This window comes from Bombina bombina, chromosome 2, assembly GCF_027579735.1.
Source record: "Bombina bombina isolate aBomBom1 chromosome 2, aBomBom1.pri, whole genome shotgun sequence".
NCBI lineage: Eukaryota > Metazoa > Chordata > Amphibia > Anura > Bombinatoridae > Bombina > Bombina bombina.
Window position 1 is genome coordinate 58,950,293 of NC_069500.1, and position 22,522 is coordinate 58,972,814.

The 22,522-nt window shown below is 36.8% G+C and overlaps 1 protein-coding gene across 1 annotated transcript in view; it reads right to left on the minus strand.

Moving 5' to 3' along the window:
- PSTPIP2 (proline-serine-threonine phosphatase interacting protein 2) overlaps nt 1–22,522 on the minus strand; it is a 535,836-nt gene that overhangs the window by 80,160 nt on the left and 433,154 nt on the right. Inside the window, exons 8-10 of the mRNA XM_053701065.1 lie at nt 22,069–22,114; nt 17,627–17,706; nt 13,420–13,518 (exon numbers count right to left, since the gene is read on the minus strand). Coding sequence (XP_053557040.1) covers nt 13,420–13,518; nt 17,627–17,706; nt 22,069–22,114 — 225 coding nt within the window. The remainder of the gene's footprint in view (nt 1–13,419; nt 13,519–17,626; nt 17,707–22,068; nt 22,115–22,522) is intronic.

The following is a 22,522-nucleotide window of genomic DNA, read 5'->3' on the forward strand; positions in this document are numbered from 1 at the left end:
CAGGCAAGTTTGTATTTATTTTAACTAGGTAGAATAGTTACTAAATAGTTATTAACTATTTAATAACTAACTAGCTAAAATAAATACAAAAGTACCTGTAAAATAAAACCTAACCTAAGTTACACTAACACCTAACACTACACTACAATTAAATAAATTACCTAAATTAAATACAATAAAATAAATAAAATACAATTAGCTAAAGTACAAAAAAAAACACACTAAATTACAGAAAATAAAAAACAAATTACAGATCTTTAAACTAACTACACCTAATCTAATAGCCCTATCAAAATAAAAAAAGCCCCCCCCAAAATAAAAAAATAAACCCTAGCCTAAACGAAACTATCAATAGCCCTTAAAAGGCTGTTCCAATCAGCCAATAGAATGCAAGCTCAATCCTATTGGCTGATTGGATCAGCCAATAGGATTGAACTTCAATCCTATTGGCTGATTGCATAAGCCAATAGGATTTTTTCTACCTTAATTCTGATTGGCTGATAGAATTCAGCCAATCGGAATCTAAGGGACGCCATCTTGGATGACGTCACTTAAAGGTACCTTCATTCAGTAAGAAGACTCCAGATGAAGAGGATGCTCTGCGTCGGATGTCTTGAAGATGGAGCCGCTCCGCGTCGGATGGATGAAGATAGAAGATGCCATCTGGATGAAGACTTCTGCCCGCCTGGAGGACCACTTTGCCCGGCTTGGATGAAGACTTCTCCCGGCTTCGTTGAGGATGGATGTCCGGTCTTCAGAACAGTAAGTCGATCTTCAGGGGGTTAGTGTTAGTTTTTTTTAAGGGCGACGTTGGGGGTGGCAGATTAGGAGTTAATAAATGTAGGTAGGTGGCGGCGATGTTAGGGATGGCAGAATAGGGGTTAATAATATTTAACTAATGTTTGCGAGGCGGGAGTGCGGCGGTTTAGGGGTTAATATGTTTAGTATAGTGTTGGCAATGTCCAGAGCGGTAGATTAGGGGTTAAAAAATATAATGTAGGTGGCGACGATGTCGGGGGCGGCAGATTAGGGTTAATACATGTAAGATTAGGGGTGTTTAGACTTGGGGTTCATGTTAGGGTGTTAGGTGTAAACATAAATTTTATTTCCCCATAGGAATCAATGGGGCTGCGTTACTGAGTTTTACGCTGCTTTTTTGCAGAGTTAGACTTTTTCTCAGCCGGCTCTCCCCGTTGATTCCTATAGGGAAATCGTGCACTAGCTCGTACAACCAACTCACCTGACTTAAGCAGCGCTGGTATTGGAGTGCGGTAAGGAGCACAATTTTGCTCAACGCTCACTTCTTGCCTAATAACGCCGGGTTTATGAAAACCTGTAATACCAGCGCTGCAGGTAAGTGAGCGGTGAGACAAAACTGCTCGTTAACACCCGCACAGCTCCTAACGTAAAACTCGTAATCTGGTCGTTAAACATTTAGTACAGATTAAAAGTGAAAAGATGAGATGGGTTTAGTTTTTAAAATCAATTTTGCAATAAATGATGTCATAGCACAAACTATTTTTTTATTGGATTTTGTATTTGGGGTAGAGGTTTAACTTTGCTGTGTTATTAGTTTGATTATGGGTATTAACAATATACATCATAGAGCACCGTTTTGTCTCTAACATTATGGATGGTTAACCCCTTAACACTATTAGGACGTTCTATGCCGTCCTAACCGCACTGGGCTTTAACGCCCTTAGGAAGGCATAGAACATCCTAGCTTTTTGGCTGTACTAAAGCCAAAGGCGCTTCATGAATTGGATTGCGGGCTGTAGGGTGTGCCTAGCATCATAGGCACTCACCCCAGACACTATCCCATCATTGAAATCACATGATCGCATGAACGATCACGTTATTTACATTTTTAACTTATTTGTTTACATCGGAACTTCGTTCTGATGTAGACATATAAGTCCGGCCGTTAAGAGGTTAAAGTGATTGTAAACTTAAGCTATTCTGTCAACACTATTTGTAATAAAAAAGTAAATGAAGGGCACTTTCATTCAGCAAAATCATTGTAGATGCTAAAATATATAAATAATTACCTTTTCATTTGTGCATACATTCAGTCGTTCCTACGTCCGCAACGCTTTTTCTGTGTAAAATGATGAATCATTTATATATTTTAGCGTCTACAATGATTTTGCTGAATGAAAGTGCCCTTCATTTACTTTTTATTACAAATAGTGTTAACAGAAAAGCTTAAAGGGACATGAAACCCATTTTTTTTCTTTCATGATTCAGACAGAACATACAATTTTAAACAACTTTCTAATTTACTTCTATTATCTAATTTGTTTCATTCTTTTGGTATCATTTGTTGAAGTAGCAGCAATGCACTAATGGTATCACAATCGATATATATATGCAGCTACCAATCAACAGCTAGAACCTAGGTTCTCTGCTGATCCTGAGCTTTCCTAGGTAAAGCTTTCAGCAAAGGATAACAAGAGAAGGAAGCAAATTAAATAATATAAGTAAATTGGAAAGTTGTTTAACCCCTTAATGACCACAGCACTTTTCCATTTTCTGTCCGTTTGGGACCAAGGCTATTTTTACATTTCTGCGGTGTTTGTGTTTAGCTGTAATTTTCCTCTTACTCATTTACTGTACGCACACATATTATATACCGTTTTTCTCGCCATTAAATGGACTTTCTAAAGATACCATTATTTTCATCATATCTTATAATTTACTATAAAAAATTTTATAAAATATGAGGAAAAAATTGAAAAAAACACACTTTTTCTAACTTTGACCCCCAAAATCTGTTACACATCTACAACCACCAAAAAACACCCTTGCTAAATAGTTTCTAAATTTTGTCCTGAGTTTAGAAATACCCAATGTTTACATGTTCTTTGCTTTTTTTGTAAGTTATAGGGCCATAAATACAAGTAGCACTTTGCTATTTCCAAACCATTATTTTTCAAAATTAGCGCTAGTTACATTAGAACACTAATATCTTTCAGGAATCTCTGAATATCCATTGACATGTATATATTTTTTTTTAGTAGACATCCCAAAGTATTCATCTAGGCCCATTTTGGTATATTTCATGCCACCATTTCACCGCCAAATGCGATTAAATACAAAAAATCGTTCACTTTTTTACTAATTTTTTCACAAACTTTTGGTTTCTCACTGAAATTATTTACAAACAGCTTGTGCAATTATGGCTTAAATGGTTGTAAATGCTTCTCTGGGATCCCCTTTGTTCAGAAATAGCAGACATATATGGCTTTGGCGTTGCTTTTTAGTAATTAGAAGGCTGCTAAATGCCACTGCGCACTACACGTGTATTATGCCCAGCAGTGAAGGGGTTAATTATGGAGCATGTAGGGAGCTTTTAGGGATACTTTTAGCTTTAGTGTAGTGTAGTAGACAACCCCAAGTATTGATCTAGGCCAATTTTGGTATATTTCATGCCACCATTTCACCGCCAAATGCGATCAAATTAAAAAAAAACTTACATTTTTCACAATTTTAGGTTTCTCACTGAAATCATTTACAAACAGCTTGTTCAATTATGGCACAAATGGTTGTAAATGCTTCTCTGGGATCCCCTTTGTTCAGAAATAGCAGACATATATGGCTTTGGCGTTGCTTTTTGGTAATTAGAAGGCCGCCAAATGCCGCTGCATTTCACACGTGTATTATGGCTAGCAGTGAAGGGGTTAATTATGTAGCTTGCAGGGTTAATTTTAGCTTTAGTGTAGAGCTCAGCCTCCCACCTGAAACATGAGACCCCCTGATCCCTCCCAAACAGCTCTCTTCCCTCCGCCACCCCACAATTGTCCCCGCCATCTTAAGTACTGGCAGAAACTCTGCCAGTGCTAAAATAAAAGCTATACTTGGGCTTTTTTGTTGTTGTTTTTTTTGGCATATTTACATATGCTGCTGTGTAGGATCCCCCCTTAGTCCCCAACCCCACTGATCCCCCACCAAACAGCTCTCTAACCCTCCCCCTCTGCCTTAATGGGCGCCATCTTGGGTACTGGCAGCTGTCTGCCAGTACCCAGTTTAGTAACAAATGTGGCTTTTTTTTTTTAAAAAAAATCCCTTTTCTGTAGTGTAGCTTTCCCCCCCCCCAAGACCAGCCCCCACCCCTTCCAGATCCCTTAGCTGTTTATATGTAATATTTTATTTTACAAATAATTTTAACCTTTCACAGCCTTATTTTTCCGTAGTGTAGCGGTTCCCTCCCGCTCCCGCCCCGTGCACGCGCCCGCCCGCCGCCCCCCCCGTGCACGCGCGCGCTCCCGATGGTTCCGCCCCCGATCCCGCCCACCTTCTCTGCACTCGGCACATCGATGGCCGCCCACCCGCCTCCCAGACTTGCTCCCACCCACCAACGATACCGGCCACCGATGTCTGGTGCAGAGAGGGCCACAGAGTGGCTCTCTCTGCATCGGATGGCCAAGGGGGGTTATTGCAGGATGCCTCCATATCGAGGCATCACTGCAATAACCGGAAAGCAGCTGGAAGCGAGCAGGATCGCTTCCAGCTGCTTTCCAGACCAAGGACGTACGCCACACGTCCTCGGTCATTAACTGTCTTTTTTTTTAGGACGTGTGGCGTACGTCCTTGGTCATTAAGGGGTTAAAATTGTATTCTCTATATGAATCATGAAAAAACATTTTGGGTTTCATGTCCCTTTAAGTTTACAATCACTTTAACCCCTTAAGGACCATAGCACTTTTCCATTTTCTGTCCGTTTGGGACCAAGGCTATTTTTACATTTCTGCAGTGTTTGTGTTTAGCTGTAATTTTCCCCTTACTCATTTACTGTACCCACACATATTATATACTGTTTTTCTCACCATTAAATGGATTTTCTAAAGATTCCATTATTTTCATCATATCTTATAATTTACTATAAAAAATGTTTATAAAATATGAGGAAAAACTGGAAAAAACACACTTTTTCTAACTTTGACCCCCAAATCTGTTACACATCTACAACCACCAAAAAACACCCATGCTAAATAGTTTCAAAATTTTGTCCTGAGTTTAGAAATACCCAATGTTTACATGTTCTTTGCTTTGTTTGCAAGTTATAGGGCAATAAATATAAGTAGCAGTTTGCTATTTCCAAACCACTTTTTTCAAAATTAGGGACATTGGAACACTGATATCTGGCTGGAATCCCTGAATATCCCTTGACATGTAATTTTTTTTTTTTAGAAGACAACCCAAAGTATTGATCTAGGCCCATTTTGGTATATTTAATTGCACCATTTCACCGCCAAATTTGATCAAATAAAAAAAATCGTTCACTTTTTTACCAATTTTTTCACAAACTTTAGGTTTCTCACTGAAATTATTTACAAACAGCTTGTGCAATTATGGCACAAATGGTTGTAAATGCTTCTCTGGGATCCCCTTTGTTCAGAAATAGCAGACATATATGGCTTTGGCGTTGCTTTTTCGTAATTAGAAGGCCGCTAAAAGCCACTGCGCACCAACAGCTCTCTTCCCTCCCCCACCCCACAATTGTCCCCACCATCTTAAGTACTGGCAGAAAGTCTGCCAGTACTAAAATAAAAGTTTGTTTTTTGTGTGTGTTTTTAAAAAAAAACAAAAAAAAAAAAACATACTCTGCTGTGTAGGATCCCCCCTTAGTCCCCAACCTCCCTGATCCCCCCAAACAGCTCTCTAACCCTCCCCCTCTACCTTATTGTGTGCCATCTTGGGTACTGGCAGCTGCCTTAAAATTATGTAATTATTTTTTTATTTCTGTAGTGTAGCTGTCCCCCCTCAATATCCAACCCCCCACCCCCTCCCAGATCTCTTAGCTAATAATTACCCCCCTCCCCAGTCCTTTCTCCAACCAATCGCTTCCACCGCTTTCAAACACCAACGACATACAGGGTACGTCCTTGGTCGTTAAGGACCTTTTTTTGTACGACGTACCCTGTACGTCGTTGGTCCTTAAGGGGTAAAAGTACTCCCTTGATACAATCAGATGAGAAATACTTCTTGAGACCAGACATGAGCCAGAAATCTGAATGGTTTTCATTCAATATAAAATAGGTCAATGAAGTATCATTTATGAATATTTGTATAGATTTTGACAGCAGACAAGGTAAATCTACTTTGATTTTATTCCTGTATTAAGTGTAGCTTAAGTTGGCTCTTAGGGGCCAATTTATCATGGCCCGAATGGGGCCATATACCCCTGTTTCTGCACGAGCCTTCAGGCTTGCCGGAAACAGGAGTTAAGAAGCAGCGGTCTTAAGACCACTGTTCCTTAACTCGTACGCCTCCACTGAGGCTGTCAACATCAATCCACCTGATCTCATACGATCGGTTTGACACCCCCTGCTAGCGGCCGATTGGCCGTAGGCTGTCGACATTTATCGATGTCTGGTGGACATGATTCGCTACAGCGGATCATGTCCACCAGACACTTGATAAATCGGTCCCCAAGAGTTGTGTATTCCTGGTATTCTAAAATAATCTATTACATGCATCAACTACCATTTCTGTAAAAAAAGTTTTGCATACTGTCCTTTAAAAATAATGGTTTAAACATATGTACTGGTCCCTACTAAGTAGAAAAATAAAATATACTAAGAATGCAGTTTAAAAGACTTTGTAATTTACTTTCATTATCAAATTGTGCAGTTTTTTATGTTCACCATTTCTGAGGCACCAGCTACTACTGAGCATGTGCAAGAGTTCACAATGTATATGTATATGAGTCTGTGATTGGCTGATGGCTGTCACATGATACAGGGTCCGGCAAATTGAAGTCGATTTTGAAATTTGTCAGAAAAAAAATTCTACCGCTCCCTAAAATTCAAAGTAGGTGCTATTGCATTGTATTTTTATTATGCACTTAGAGATTATGTAATTCTACTGTATCTAATTGTCCTCTAAATTATAGCAAAAGGGTAAAACAATAATTGATTACAGTATGTTCTTGTCTTTCTGTTTTGTAAATTCAAATCATTTAAAGGTTAGCAAGAAAGAGAAAAGTCATATTAATATGGTTATTGATAACACAAATCTACATTAAAGTGTAAGGAGATCTTTGTCGCTACTGCAATTGTTAAAGAGACAGTAAACATCCTTTGATTAATTCTAATATTTTACTGCAGTTTTGCAATAAATTAACATAAAAGAATGCATTAACACTTTGCTTGCTTGAATTGTTTTTCAGTAGCCAATACCCACCCACCCATTGCCTTACTTGCAGTAGTCAGTCAGGTCGTTACTGGAGAAAACTCAGCTAGACACAAACGTTCCATTGTTTTGCAGTTTCTTATCTAATAACCTCTGCTTTAAAGGGATATGAAACCCAATAAATGTATTTTGTGATTCAGACCATTTTTAAAAAGTTTTCAGTCTACTTCTACTATCAAATTTGCTTCATTCTGATGATATTCTTTGTTGAAGAGACACCTAGGTAGGCATCTGAAGCAATACATAGCAGGAAATAGGCTGCTATCTAGTGCTCTTGCAAATGGATAACATTCTTGCAAAACTGCTGCCATATAGTGCTCCAAAAGTGGGCAGGCTCCTGAGCTTACACCCCTGCTTTTTAACAAAAGATACCAAGAGAACAAAAGAAAAATGAATAATAGAAGTAAATTAGAAAGTTGTTTAAAATCTCATGATCTATCTTAATCCTGAAAGAAAAAGTTTGGGTTTCATATTCCTTTAAAGGACACATGTGAGAGGGTTAGGTTTCTAGAAGTGTAATGAATACTTCCAATCCTTAGAATTGGAAAACTCTTAATTGTCATTGTTAAATTACAGGAAAGAAGAGCAAAATAAATATTGAAAGGGAATTGCAAAGTTGTTTCACTGTGCATTTTATATTGCAAACTCAAAGTGCTTAAAGGGACAGTAACGTCAAAATGAAACATTCATGATTCAGAGAGCATGCAATTTTATTACAAGGACAGAGACTCCTATTTTGCAATAACTTTTCATTTACTGAACAGACAGCAATTAAAAGCATTGAAAATTTTGAATAAATAATACAGAAAAATTCAACCAATGATATCACAGTAACAGGTTATGCAACGAGATAACAGCCAATAATATAACATCCAAAGGTATAAGAGGTAACAGTCCAAACAGCTAATCCTCTTTTCACTTTGCTGAACAGACGTTGACAGTTTGTTTTGAAATAGAATTTTGTATTTGTTATAACATCAGTTTATCATCGTTTTCGTTCGTTTCCCTTTTACCTACGGTGTTTCCCTGCTATTCCAGTGTCCTCTAACCTTCTATGTCAGGGTTTCTTCATTGTCGGCCCTTTTCTCCGCCCCCTGTTAGTGACGCATCACTTTTTCCTTTCCCGCCCTCAGACCCACCTCAGTCCTGTCAGCCACGGTCATTACCTCACTGGTTCTCACTAGATTTTGAGTTTGGCAACTTTTGTTGCAAATCGTTTCGTTTTTTTTTTTAATTTTCACAGTGTGTCTTAATTTTACTTGTTAAGTATTTCATAGCTAGCCGATTCATTTAATATTAACTTTAGCTGTGTGGTTAACTTGTCAGCCTTTAGTTCACAAGGTCCTTGGTTTGATTCCCCATATTTTCAAGAAAGATATTTAATTAAAATTTTAGATTTTAACTTGTATATGAATTAAAAAATGTATTTCAAATTTAAACACACATATTTAGTAGCTGATTTAATATTTTTATCTTATTCTAAATATGTCTAATGAAAACATACCTGAAGTTTCTAATAAATCTTTGCAAGACATTATGTCTTCTATGACTTGTCTTCAGCAACAAATGCAGTCTGATATGGCTGCAGTTAATTCCTCTAGCACTATTCCCAAAAAAGCGACCAGTAAAATAAAACATTTAAATTCTAATACTAATGATAACTCTACTGTCATTTCTACTGACAAATTAAATAAAAGTCTGCCTAGTTCAGACAATGAGTCCGCGCTTATAAAAAATTTAGAAAATTATTCCTCTGGGGATTCTGATACTGTTTCTTTTATAACCAGGAAACAAAAACTTAAGCGCAAAATTTATGTTGACTCTGATTCAACAACTGAGTCTAACGACTCCTGTACTTCTGACAAATTTTATGATGATAAAGATTCTATTTATGAGGATGTTTCGGACTCATCGTCCTCAGATGACGATTCCCCTGAATATAAAAGATCCAAAAAGTCTAGTAAGTCCAAAAAACCTAGATTATTAGATAATGCTGGGGAATCTTATTTAGACCCAGATGATATAGAACACCCCAGGTCCTCTAATTGGAGAGCATCAAAAAGAGTCTCCAAATTTATTGCTTTCTATATAAGGAGACCCCTTTCTAAAAAATCTAAAAGTATTTTAAGGGCGGCATGTCCTAGGCCAGAGTTACCCAGTTTGGCTCATGCCACTCCCGAAATTGACCTTAACTTATTAAAATTTATTGCCACAAAAAAATTTAATATCAGGAAAGGACCTGACAGGTTTTTGAAGGCTTGTCAGGATAAATTACTGGATACTCTGGGTCCAGTGACTAAATTATTGGAATTATCTGAGGACGCAATTTCTAAGAATTCTGAGGTTGACCCTGCTGTGATTAAACAATGGGTTCAGCGTTTGGTGTATTTAATTGGTGATTCCAACTCTGCCTTATCCTGTCAAAGAAGGAGAATTTTACTTAGGAAGATTGATCCCAAATTGTCAGACTTTACCCCCAAAGAGATGGGTAGAAAGGCTAAAGGTTTTTAATTTGGAGATGCAGGACTAAAAGAACTGTCCAATTATGTTTCATCCCTAAATTCACTTAATAAAATTAAAACTCAAACAAAGAAAATATTCAGTCAAAACAACAGAGTTTTTGACAGGGCCGGGAAAGGAAGGGGCCGCTTTCCTGGCCGTTCATCATTCTCCTCAAGGCCTTTCTTCCAAAACAACCAAGTACCATCAACACCATTCAACAACTTCTTTCCTACAAGAGGCAGACAATGGCCAGCAAGATCATTTAGAGGAAGACCTTCTAGAAGACCATTCTCAAGTAAGTTTGAACATTTATCATTCCATTCCTTTTTCCCAACAAAAAGTAGGAGGCAGACTTGCCCTATTTATTCACAATTGGAAGAGTATAACACAAGACCCATGGGTACTTCAATCAGTATCAGGTCTCCATCTAAATTTCATATCAATCCCTTATCAGTCTGTTCTTCCAAATCCAATTTTCTTCTCCCTTTCAGACTATCTTCTACTAGACCAAGAGATATCAGATTTAGACAAAAAACAAGCTATAGAATTAGCTCCATCAGGAAAAGATTCTTTCATCAGCAATATGTTTCTGGTCAAAAAGAAAGAAGGATCTTTTCGCCCTGTTATAAATCTAAGAAATCTAAATTTTCATCTAGAGTACAATCATTTCAAAATGGAGGGAATTCTTCTCCTCAGAGACTGTCTCCTTTCCAAGGATTGGTTAGTTTGTTTAGATTTGAAAGATGCTTATCTTTCTATCCCCATTCATCATTCTTTCAGAAATTTTTTGAGATTTCTGTGGAAAAACAACCTTTGGCAATTTACATGCCTTCCTTTTGGGCTTTCTTCTGCACCTTGGGCATTTACAAAAATCCTTCGTCCTGTAGTTGCTTGGCTACGAATGAGAGGTGTTCGTCTCATAATCTATTTGGACGATATCCTTATCATGCATCAGGAACGTCATTGTTTGATTTCTCATCTCAAACTAACTATAAATCTCCTTCAGAACTTAGGATTTGTTATCAATTTCGACAAATCAGAGATCCATCCCTCCCAGTCTCTAAAATTTCTTGGATTTCTTATAGATTCCCAATCTGCAACTTTGAGTCTTCCTTCAGGCAAAATCAACAAAATAAAGAAAGAGATATCTCACCTTCTCAAGAGACCTCTCTTTCCAATTCGGACTTTAGCCCGTATTATTGGTCTTCTTTCGTCATCTATTCAAGCAATTTTCCCAGCTCCCCTCCATTACAGAGCTCTTCAAAGATTGAAGATTTTTTATCTCCGACAAGGTTTCTCTTATTTTCACAAGATCTCCTTGTCCGAAGAAGCAAGATCAGAGTTATTATGGTGGTTAGCCAATTTAGAGGCTTGGAATGGGAGAGCAATTTTTGGTTGTTCTCCCAAAATAATTTTGGAATCAGATGCCAGCAATTCGGGTTGGGGAGCCAGATTGAGTTCTTCCATCACTGGTGGAAAATGGACTTCAGAAGAAAAGAATCTTCATATAAACTGTCTAGAACTTTTAGCGGGTTCTTTTGCTGTGAAGAGCTTTATTCATTCAGATCGTCCTATTTCTGTCTTACTCAAGATGGACAATATTTCTGCTGTCAGGTACCTCAACCGTTTAGGAGGTACTACATCAAAAATATTGTCGGATCTAACTTCAGATTTTTTTCTTGTTTAGATCGCAACATTTATATTCAAGCGGAATATATTCCAGGTCAAAACAACATCAGGTCAGATTGGGGTTCTCGTCATCTTCAGGACTCCAGAGATTGGAAACTGAATTCCAAAATTTTTCATATTCTGTTTTACCGCAGAGGTCCTTTCTCAATAGATCTCTTTGCTTCCCGATTGAATCATCTACTGACTCCATATTACAGTTGGAGGCCAGATCCCTTTGCTCTAGCGACGGATGCTTTTCTTCAGACATGGCCAGAGAAGGGAGCTTATGCATTCCCTCCTTTTTCAATGATTCCTCGGACAATATCGTTTGTCAGGAGAAATCTTATTTCAGTTCTTCTCATAACTCCTTGGTGGTCAGCCCAATCCTGGTTTCCAGCTATTCTAGAGATGTCATACCTTCCTCCTCTCCTTCTTCCTCTACAGCAAGATCTTTTGTTGGACCCGAAAGGACAACCTCACAACCTCGTTGTTCAAGGATCCCTTCGACTGATTGCTTGGATGGTTTCAGGGGTTCCTGGTCATTCGAAGGACTTTCGGAAGAAGCTAAATCGCTACTCAGAGATTCTTGGGCACCAGGTACCAAGAAATTATACAGATATGCATGGATCAGATGGTCTGATTGGTGCAGTAGCAGAAATTTGGATCCCTTTTCAGCTCCTGTGAATGAAATAATTAACTATTTGACCTCTCTTTTTTAAAACAGGTCTTGCATATAGGTCTATTAATATTGCTCGATCTGCAATATCAGCTGGACATTATCCTGTAGCTAATATTCCTATTGGACAATTATCTTCAGTCAAAAAACTTCTAAAGGCCATAAGAGTCAAGAAGCCTCCTGTTCCTAAACATTCTTATTTTTGGGATGTGGATTTATTAATTAATCTATTTAATAATTGGCCTCTCAATAAAGACCTTTCTCTCAAGCAATTAACTTGTAAATTAGCTTCTTTATTATGTTTACTCTCATGTAAAAAAGTATCTGATGTTAGAGCTATAGATTATAATTCTAAGATGTTTACTCCTCAAGGTGTAGTCTTTTCTTTATCTCGAAGAACAAAATCTTTATCCTCCTCTATATTTTATCCTTACTTTTTTGACTATCCTAAATTATGTGTGGTTTCTTGCCTGAAAGAGTATGAATCCAGAACTTTACCCTTCAGATTATCTTCTTCCTCCTCTCAACTACTTATTTCTTTCGTTTCTCCTCATCTCTACTACCACCATAAGTAGGTGGGTTAAGTGGATTATGTCTTTAGCAGGTATAGAAGACAAATTTTCGGCTCATTCAGTTAGAGGAGCTTCTGCTTCTAAAGCTTTTATCAAATCTGCTTCATTACAAAAAATTCTTAATGCAGCAGATTGGTCCTCTGATTCGGTATTCCGTCAGTATTATTTTAAACCAATTTCTACAATTCAACATAGTCTTTTATCTTAATTGTTTTGCTTTAAACTTGCAAAATAGGAGTCTCTGTCCTTGTAATAAAATGACGATTATCCTAACAATTGTAACGGTATAATCTAGATTTTATTAAAGAGACAGAGACGAGTATTTTCCCTCCCATATTTCATATATATTTAATTATATTAAATACATGTTTTTCCCTCCCAATTATTTGTGGGTGTACTTTATATTATGTTATTATTATTTACATTTTTATCTTTTTCAGCCCAGAAATCTAGATTATACCGTCACAATTGTTAGGATAATCGTCATTTATTTCTATAATCAAATTTGCTGTGCTGTTTTGGTATTCTTTGCTGAAGAGCAAATCTAGATAGGCTGATAGAAGCTTAGGAGTGTGCATGTATCTTGAGCTTTCTATGACAGCAGTGTTTGCAACTATGTGTAAGATTACTATAAACATTGTTGCAAACACTGCTGCCATAGAATGCTAAAGACATGTGCACGCTCCTGAGCTCACCTAGGATTACTCTTTAACAAAGGATACCAAAAGAACTAAGCAACATTTATAATAGATGTAGAGCTGAATTTGAATACCCCATGAGAGTTGAATGAATTGCAGATAACCTTACCACATCACTGGTTACACACTGCTGAGTGAGCTGATTCATATGTACCCACACCGCATTACGGAAGTAGTTTATTCTTTCCCATTCATGATTTTCAAAAAGCTGCAAATAGTTCAACAAAATGAATTAAAAATATGAAAGTTCATTATTTACAGCTGTCTCTCAATATTAATCAATCTGTCAGATTGTGTTTCAATTGAAAAGCTCAAAGGGGCATGAAATCCAAACTTTCCATTCATTATTCAGATAGAAAATACAATTTTAAAAAAACTTTCCAATTTATTTTTATTATCAAATTTGTTTCATTTCATGTTGTTCTTTGTTGAAGAGATATCTAGATAGGTAGCGTGCACATGCCTAATGGACTGTATGACAGGAAATAGTGCTGCCATCTAGTGCTCCTGCTAAAGTATACCATTAGTACTACATGACAGGAAATAGTGCTGCCATCTTGTGCTCTTGCTAATGTATAACATTAATACTACATGACAGGAAATAGTGCTGCCATCTAGTGCTCTTGCTAATGTATAACATTAGTACTACATGACAGGAAATAGTGCTGCCATCTAGTGCTCTTGCAAATGTATAACATTAGTAATACATAACAGGAAATAGTGCTGCCATCTAGTGCTCTTGCTAATGTATAACATTAGTACTACATGACAGGAAATAGTGCTGCCATCTAGTGCTCTTGCTTAATGTATAACATTAGTACTGCATGACAGGAAATAGCGCTGCCATCTAGTGCTCTTGCTAATGTATAACATTAGTACTACATGACAGGAACTAGTGCTGCCATCTAGTGCTCTTGCTAATGTATAACATTAGCACTACATGACAGGAAACAGTGCTGCCATCTAGTGCTCTTGCTAATGTATAACATTAGTACTACATGACAGGAAATAGTGCTGTCATCTAGTGCTCCTGCTAATGTATAACATTAATACTACATGACAGGAAATAGTGCTGCCATCTAGTGCTCTTGCTAATGTATAACATTAGTACTACATGACAGGAAATAGTGCTGCCATCTAGTGCTCTTGCTAATGTATAACATTAGTACTACATGACAGGAAATAGTGCTGCCATCTAGTGCTCTTGCTAATGTATAACATTAGTACTACATGACAGGAAATAGTGTTGCCATCTAGTGCTCATGCTAATGTATAACATTAGTGCTGCATAACAGGAAATAGTGCTGCCATCTAGTGCTCTTGCTAATGTATAACATTAGTACTACATGACAGGAAATAGCGCTGCCATCTAGTGCTCTTGCTAATGTATAAGATTAGTATTACATGACAGGATATAGCGCTGCCATCTAGTGCTCTTGCTAATGTATAACATTAGTACTACATGACAGGAAATAGCGCTGCCATCTAGTGCTCTTGCTAATGTATAACACTAGTACTACATAACAGGAAATAGTGCAGCCATCTAGTGCTCTTGCTAATGTATAACATTAGTACTACATAACAGGAAATAGTGCTGCCATCTAGTGCTCTTGCTAATGTATAACATTAGTACTACATGACAGGAAATAGTACTGCCCTCTAGTGCTCTTGCTAATGTATAACATTAGCACTACATGACAGGAAATAGTGCTGCCATCTAGTGCTCATGCTAATGTATAACATTAGTACTACATGACAGAAAATAGTGCTGCCATCTAGTGCTCTTGCTAATGTATAACATTAGTACTGCATGACAGGAAATAGTGCTGCCATCTAGTGCTCTTGCTAATGTATAACATTAGTACTACATGACAGGAAATAGTGCTGCCATCTAGTGATCTTGCTAATGTATAACATTAGTTCTACATGACAGGAAATAGTGCTGCCATCTAGTGCTCTTGCTAATGTATAACATTAGTACTACATGACAGGAAATAGTGCTGCCATCTAGTGCTTTTGCTAATGTATAACATTAGTTCTACATGACAGGAAATAGTGCTGCCATCTAGTGCTCTTGCTAATGTATAACATTGTTGCAAAACTGCTGCCATATAGTTCTTCAGACACGTGCACACTCCTGAGCTGACATCCCTGCTTTTCAGAAAAAGATAACAATAAACAAAAGAAAATTTGATAATAGAAGTAAATTTGAATGCTGTGTAAAATTATATGCTCTATCTGTATCATGAAAGAAAAAAATTGAGTTGTATGTCCCTTTTAACATTTTTCACACAATTTTCTATTAAACTGATTTCTTTCATGAAATTGGCAATGAGTCCATGAGCTAGTGGCGTATGGGATATACAATCCTACCAGGAGGGGCAAAGTTTCCCAAACCTCAAAATGCCTATAAATACACCCCTCACTAGACCCACAATTCAGTTTTACAGACTTTGCCTCCTATGGAAGTGGTGAAGTAAGTTTGTGCTTAGATTCTACGTTGATATGCGCTTCTCAGCATTTTGAAGCCCGATTCCTCTCAGAGTACAGCGAATGTCAGAGGGATGTGAAGGAAGTATCACCTATTGAATGCAATGGTTTTCCTCACGGGAGATCTATTTCATAGGTTCTCTGTTATCGGTCGTAGAGATTCATCTCCTACCTCCCTTTTCAGATCGACGATATACTCTCAATTTACCATTACCTCTACTGATAACCGTTTCAGTACTGGTTTGGCTATCTGCTATATGTGGATGGGTGTCTTTTGGTATATTTTTATCCCTCCCTCTCTAGTGACTCTTCTGTAGAGTTCCACATCTTGGGTATTTCTATCCCATACGTCACTAGCTCATGGACTCTTGCCAATTACATGAAAGAAAACATAATTTATGCAAGAACTTACCTGATAAATTCATTTCTTTCATATTGGCAAGAGTCCATGAGACTCACCCTTTTTATGGTGGTTATGATATTTTGTATAAAGCACAATTATTTCCAAATTCCTTTGTTGATGCTTTTTACTCCTTTCTTTATCACCCCACTACTTGGCTATTCGTTAAACTGAATTGTGGGTGTGGTGAGGGGTGTATTTATAGGCATTTTGAGGTTTGGGAAACTTTGCCCCTCCTGGTAGGATTGTATATCCCATACGTCACTAGCTCATGGACTCTTGCCAATATGAAAGAAATGAATTTATCAGGTAAGTTCTTACATAAATTATGTTATTGTAGTCATACAATTAAAACATTAAAAATATTTGCCTTAAAAAGATAAAGGGTTATTATAGTGAAAAAATAACATGCATTTATTAAATTCCCTAAATGCAGTTTTATCTCTAGTGACTTTGCAAGCCTATGTGTTTAACCTGCACAAAGGGGTTACATACATAGTTAAAGTACTGCTTTGGAGCTGCAGAGAACTGCTGAGCTGCGCAATTTCCGCTGCTGAATGGGTCAGCAGCAGATTCCACTCAGGACTTGTGTCTGAGATGCAGTGGGAGGTGTATGACAATCAAGTCGAAGGATATTGTGACCAGCAATCTCGTGCTAAAGTGAGGGTAGGATTAGAGACTGGGCTTAGAGTTAAGACTGACCTTAAAGGGACACTGAACCCAAATTTTTACTTTCGTGATTCAGATAGAGAATGTCATTTTAAGCAACTTTCTAATTTACACTTATTATCAATTTTCTTCATTCTCTTGCTATCTTTATTTGAAAAGCAAGAATGTAAGTTTAAAAGCCAACCCATTTGTGGTTCACAACCTGGGTTGTGCTTGCTGATTGGTGGCTAAATGCACCCACCATAAAAACAAGTGCTGTCCAACGTCTGAACCAAAAATTGTCTGGCTCCTTAGCTTAGATACCTTCTTTTTCAAATAAAGATAACAAGAGAACGAAGAAAAATTGATAATAGGCGTAAATTAGAAAGTTTCTTAAAATGGCATGCTCTATCTGAATCATGAAATAAAAAATTTGGGTTTAGTACCCCTTTACCTACTTGGATACAAACCTCTATTTTAAAAAAAAAAAAGAAAACTTTCAAGCAATCACAAAACCCCTTGGATGCCAGATAGGCCTGCAAAGTCCCTTGTGGCATGTTGGTAACATTGTTGCTACAATACCACAGTCAGAGTGATATCCCTGACAAGAATAATCAGCTTCTTATAGGCCATTTAACATTCGAGGCTTCTATTCCATTTAACCCCATGGTTGCTAGAGAGTGCTACAGCATATTGCACAGTAAATTATTGTCGGCAACGGTTTTCTTTATATAGATGTTATATATAGATCACAGACAGTCGCTTGTAAACACATTACCACACATGCGCTGATATGTTCATTCTGCCAATCTTCCCGGACCTTGTCAAGTAAACTAATATTTTGCTGGTAAGTTTTATCTGAAAATATAAGTAATTCTTACTTAGTACCAATGCAAACATTATTAAAAAAGAAAAAAAAAAACGTATTACTTGGAAGAAGTTTATGAAAGTTCTTGTCTACTCCCTAACTAGTTCCACATATATAAAAGTCAGATATGTGTTGTACTCACAGCGCTTGAAGGACCTATAACTCCTATCTAAAGTGGGCCCCCACTACCCACAGAGGGAATACTATTAGGAAAGGTTATAGAGAGGAGCGCCAGTTAAGTCAAGGTCTGATGTGTGTGTGTGTGAGTGGTGTGTTCACACTAGAGCGATAGAAACCCTTATGTTGGGGGTTTATTTTTATGTATGATGTAGATGCTTATGTGGTAGTGAGACACCTAGAAGATGGATGTGAGATATGTAATATAGCACAATTTATTACAATTTACAAATACAATATATAACTGATAAACATGGATCCATGGTACATAGTAAAAATATGTTGTAAAATGTGTAGGGTTAAAAATCAAGGGGATGGGACCCTACAGGGGCAGATTGTCCCCAAAGTTGTATGTAAGGAGGGTGGACTTAGTGACAATGTGTCACCCTCTACTCCCTATGGTGATATGGAGGGTGGTAAAACAACTTGCATAAATTGGACAGTTAAAAACGGATTAGTGGAGTGGTATCCACAAAATTGGAGAGTACAATTTCAACAGAAAAAATATATACGGTTCAAAAAGGTGTCCTATGCGGACAGAATCTTATACGGATAAATGTGGAACTTAACTCTGAATCATATATGAACCAATATAAACAAAAACCGTATGTGAAATGATATGCAGTGAAAAAGAAAATAAAAATAGAAAAAGGTGATCAAAAATAAACTAGTGTGTACACATCTAGAAAAATGTGATATCAGAAAACATTGTGATATCAAAAAAATGTTAATGTGATGTGATCTCAAAAATTAAAAGTTAAAAAAGAAAATCACATACCATAAAAGTGTGTAATCAAAAATGTGAACTTGTGTTATCAAAAATGTGAATCGATATACATTTAATCAACAATAATAAATAAATCAAGGACAGTGAACAATTATTAATTAAACTTAGATGATGGACAAATGTTAGGGATACATTCAAAAAGGTTATACAAAATAGTGGCAACGTAGTTTTAATCCTAAAAACGATATATCCTGAAAAGAGTCCATAAAAATGTCTCTTGTACTCCAATGGGTCCTATTTATCCAATCTGAAGGTAGTTCAAATGCCTCAATTCCAAGGCATTAAAAGCAAATGAAAAATAAAAATAGCAATAAAAATATATCAGTAAAAGACAGGACAATGGAAAAGCTGGGATATCCTCAAAGCCTAGGAATAAAGAAACATAACATAGTATAATACTGTTAAAAATATAAATAGATCAAGAAATATAGCTCACCATATAAATGTCAACGCGTTTCGGCCCACTGCTTGGGCCTTTCTCAAGACTATAACTTAACAGTATTATACTATGTTATGTTTCTTTATTCCTAGGCTTTGAGGATATCCCAGCTTTTCCATTGTCCTGTCTTTTACTGATATATTTTTATTGCTATTTTTATTTTTCATTTGCTTTTAATGCCTTGGAATTGAGGCATTTGAACTACCTTCAGATTGGATAAATAGGACCCATTGGAGTACAAGAGACATTTTTATGGACTCTTTTCAGGATATATCGTTTTTAGGATTAAAACTACGTTGTCACTATTTTGTATAACCTTTTTGAATGTATCCCTAACATTTGTCCATCATCTAAGTTTAATTAATAATTGTTCACTGTCCTTGATTTAGTTATTATTGTTGATTAAATGTATATCGATTCACATTTTTGATAACACAAGTTCACATTTTTGATTACACACTTTTATGGTATGTGATTTTCTTTTTTAACTTTTAATTTTTGAGATCACATCACATTAACATTTTTTTGATATCACAATGTTTTCTGATATCACATTTTTCTAGATGTGTACACACTAGTTTATTTTTGATCACCTTTTTCTATTTTTATTTTCTTTTTCACTGCATATCATTTCACATACGGTTTTTGTTTATATTGGTTCATATATGATTCAGAGTTAAGTTCCACATTTATACGTATAAGATTCTGTCCGCATAGGACACCTTTTTGAACCGTATATATTTTTTCTGTTGAAATTGTACTCTCCAATTTTGTGGATACCACTCCACTAATCCGTTTTTAACTGTCCAATTTATGCAAGTTGTTTTACCACCCTCCATATCACCATAGGGAGTAGAGGGTGACACATTGTCACTAAGTCCACCCTCCTTACATACAACTTTGGGGACAATCTGCCCCTGTAGGGTCCCATCCCCTTGATTTTTAACCCTACACATTTTACAACATATTTTTTTACTATGTACCATGGATCCATGTTTATCAGTTATATATTGTATTTGTAAATTGTAATAAATTGTGCTATATTACATATCTCACATCCATCTTCTAGGTGTCTCACTACCACATAAGCATCTACATCATACATAAAAATAAACCCCCAACATAAGGGTTTCTATCGCTCTAGTGTGAACACACGACTCACACACACACACATCAGACCTTGACTTAACTGGCGCTCCTCTCTATAACCTTTCCACATATATAAAAGCCCAATAAAATGTATTAACCCCTTAATGAGAGCATGAGACTAATCTGTTTCTGCACGCCTCACGGTGCTATTTACACCCCTAACAAGACAATTAAGTGAAAACTGTTGAAACATTAAAGGGACATGAAAACCTATTTTTTCATTTGAGTCAGATAGAGGGGCCGAATTATCATGGCCTGAATGGGGCAAAACACATCTGTTTCTGAGGCGGCGGACATCAATTCGCCCGATTGCATACGATCGGGTTGATTGACACCCCCTGCTAGCGGCCGATTGGCCACAAATCTGCAGGGAGTGGCATTGCACAAGCAGTTCACCAGAACTGCTTGTGCAATGATAAATGCTGACAGCATTTGCTGTCGGCATTTATCAATGTCTGGCGGACGTGATCGATACAGCGGATCATGTCCGCCATACACATAATTAATTAGCCCCAGGGCATATCAATTTAAACAACTTTCTAATTGACTTCTATTATCAATTTTCCTTCATTCTCTTGATATCCTTTATTGAAGGAGCAGCAGTGCACAACTGTATACAGTATATACGCTGTCGGCATTTATCATTGCAGCAGCAGTTCTGTTGAACTGCTGTTGCAATGCCGCCCCCTGCAGATTCGCGGCCAATCGACCCTGACACTTGGTCACATCAGGATATCCTTAAAATTCGATTTGCATCAAGCCCATGAGAAACAATATTTGAGTTAAAACAAACCCGCAATTTAACCTCATATTGTATCAGTGTAAAACCATAAAAAAAAGTATGTGAGAATCATTAGTTGTCATTTTTTTGGGGTGAGAATGTGCCGATAATAGTGTGAAAGCTTTTAGATAATACAACCATTAAAGGGCCACTAAACACAAGACAATAGCATAATAAATAGACAATGCATAAGCACTTAGTTTGAATTTCACATTAGTAGCAGATTTTTTTCTGACAAATTTCGTTTTATTTTCCTTCCTGCTGCATCATGTGACAGCCATCAGTTAATCACAAAATGCATATATGTATATTCTGTGAATCTTGCACATGCTCAGTAGGATCTGGTGCCATAGAAAGCGTGCACATAAAAAAATTGTGCACATTTACATTATGGAAGCACCACATATCGAATGAGGTAGGCTATTTAATGTCTATATTTAAATATTAACATCATTTAGCATATTATAAGCCTCATAATTTAAAGGTATATTGTACTCAAAAGAGAAGTTATAGCTAAACCTGGTGATGTTTCCCTTTTTTTCATGAAAAACTAAATCTGTTTAAATTGAATCAAATAATTGTATAATATGTGCACTTCCTACTGATATAAAATGGCTGATGAGAACTTCCTGCTAATGCTCATTGGTTAGTAGGTACTTCCTGTTAATCAATGTTCCCTCTCAGGTTTTTTGAACAGTGAGCACAAAAATTATGGTCTGTGCAATTTTTGGCCAAGTGACTAAAATGTCTGTGCACTGTAATCTTTAGTGAAGTCAAACTTGAAAATGTTTTAATAAACAACTTTATGATGATCTAATATGTTGTTCTCTATTTAAATATATATATATTGTTTGCTGCATCATTTAGTTTCTAAAAATAAAACAAACACCAATGGACAAACACTTGTTTTAATTAATTTATAAATAAAAAAGTGACACTTAAGTCTCTTCATCGTGTCAGATGACAAGGTAGAGATGCCACTAATTACCATTCTTAACATATTAATCTACATTGCTTACCAGAATCTTCTACAGCAATTTTTGAGTGGGCCAATTTAGCAAAACTCTACAACAAAACAAAAAATACATCATTGACATCCAGTAGTTAGTGATAGTTTTATATGATATTTGGTTAAAAGTCCCTTAAACAAGTTAGTAGAAATATATTGGTATAACGCAATATATTACTGTCAATTCCCACAGATGTAGCACTTCAAATAATCAATAATTCTCTCTGCAACAAACACGCGGCTAGATTACGAGTTGTGCATTAGCCTTAAAAAGCAGCGTTAAGAGGTCCTAATGCGGCTTTTTAACGCCCGCTGGTATTACGAGTCTTGCAGGTACAGGTGTACCGCTCATTTTTTTGGCCAGACTCGGAAATACCGCAAATCCACTTACGTCAATTGCATATCCTATATTTTCAATGGGACTTGCATAGCGCCGGTATTACGAGTCTGACCAAAAGTGAGCG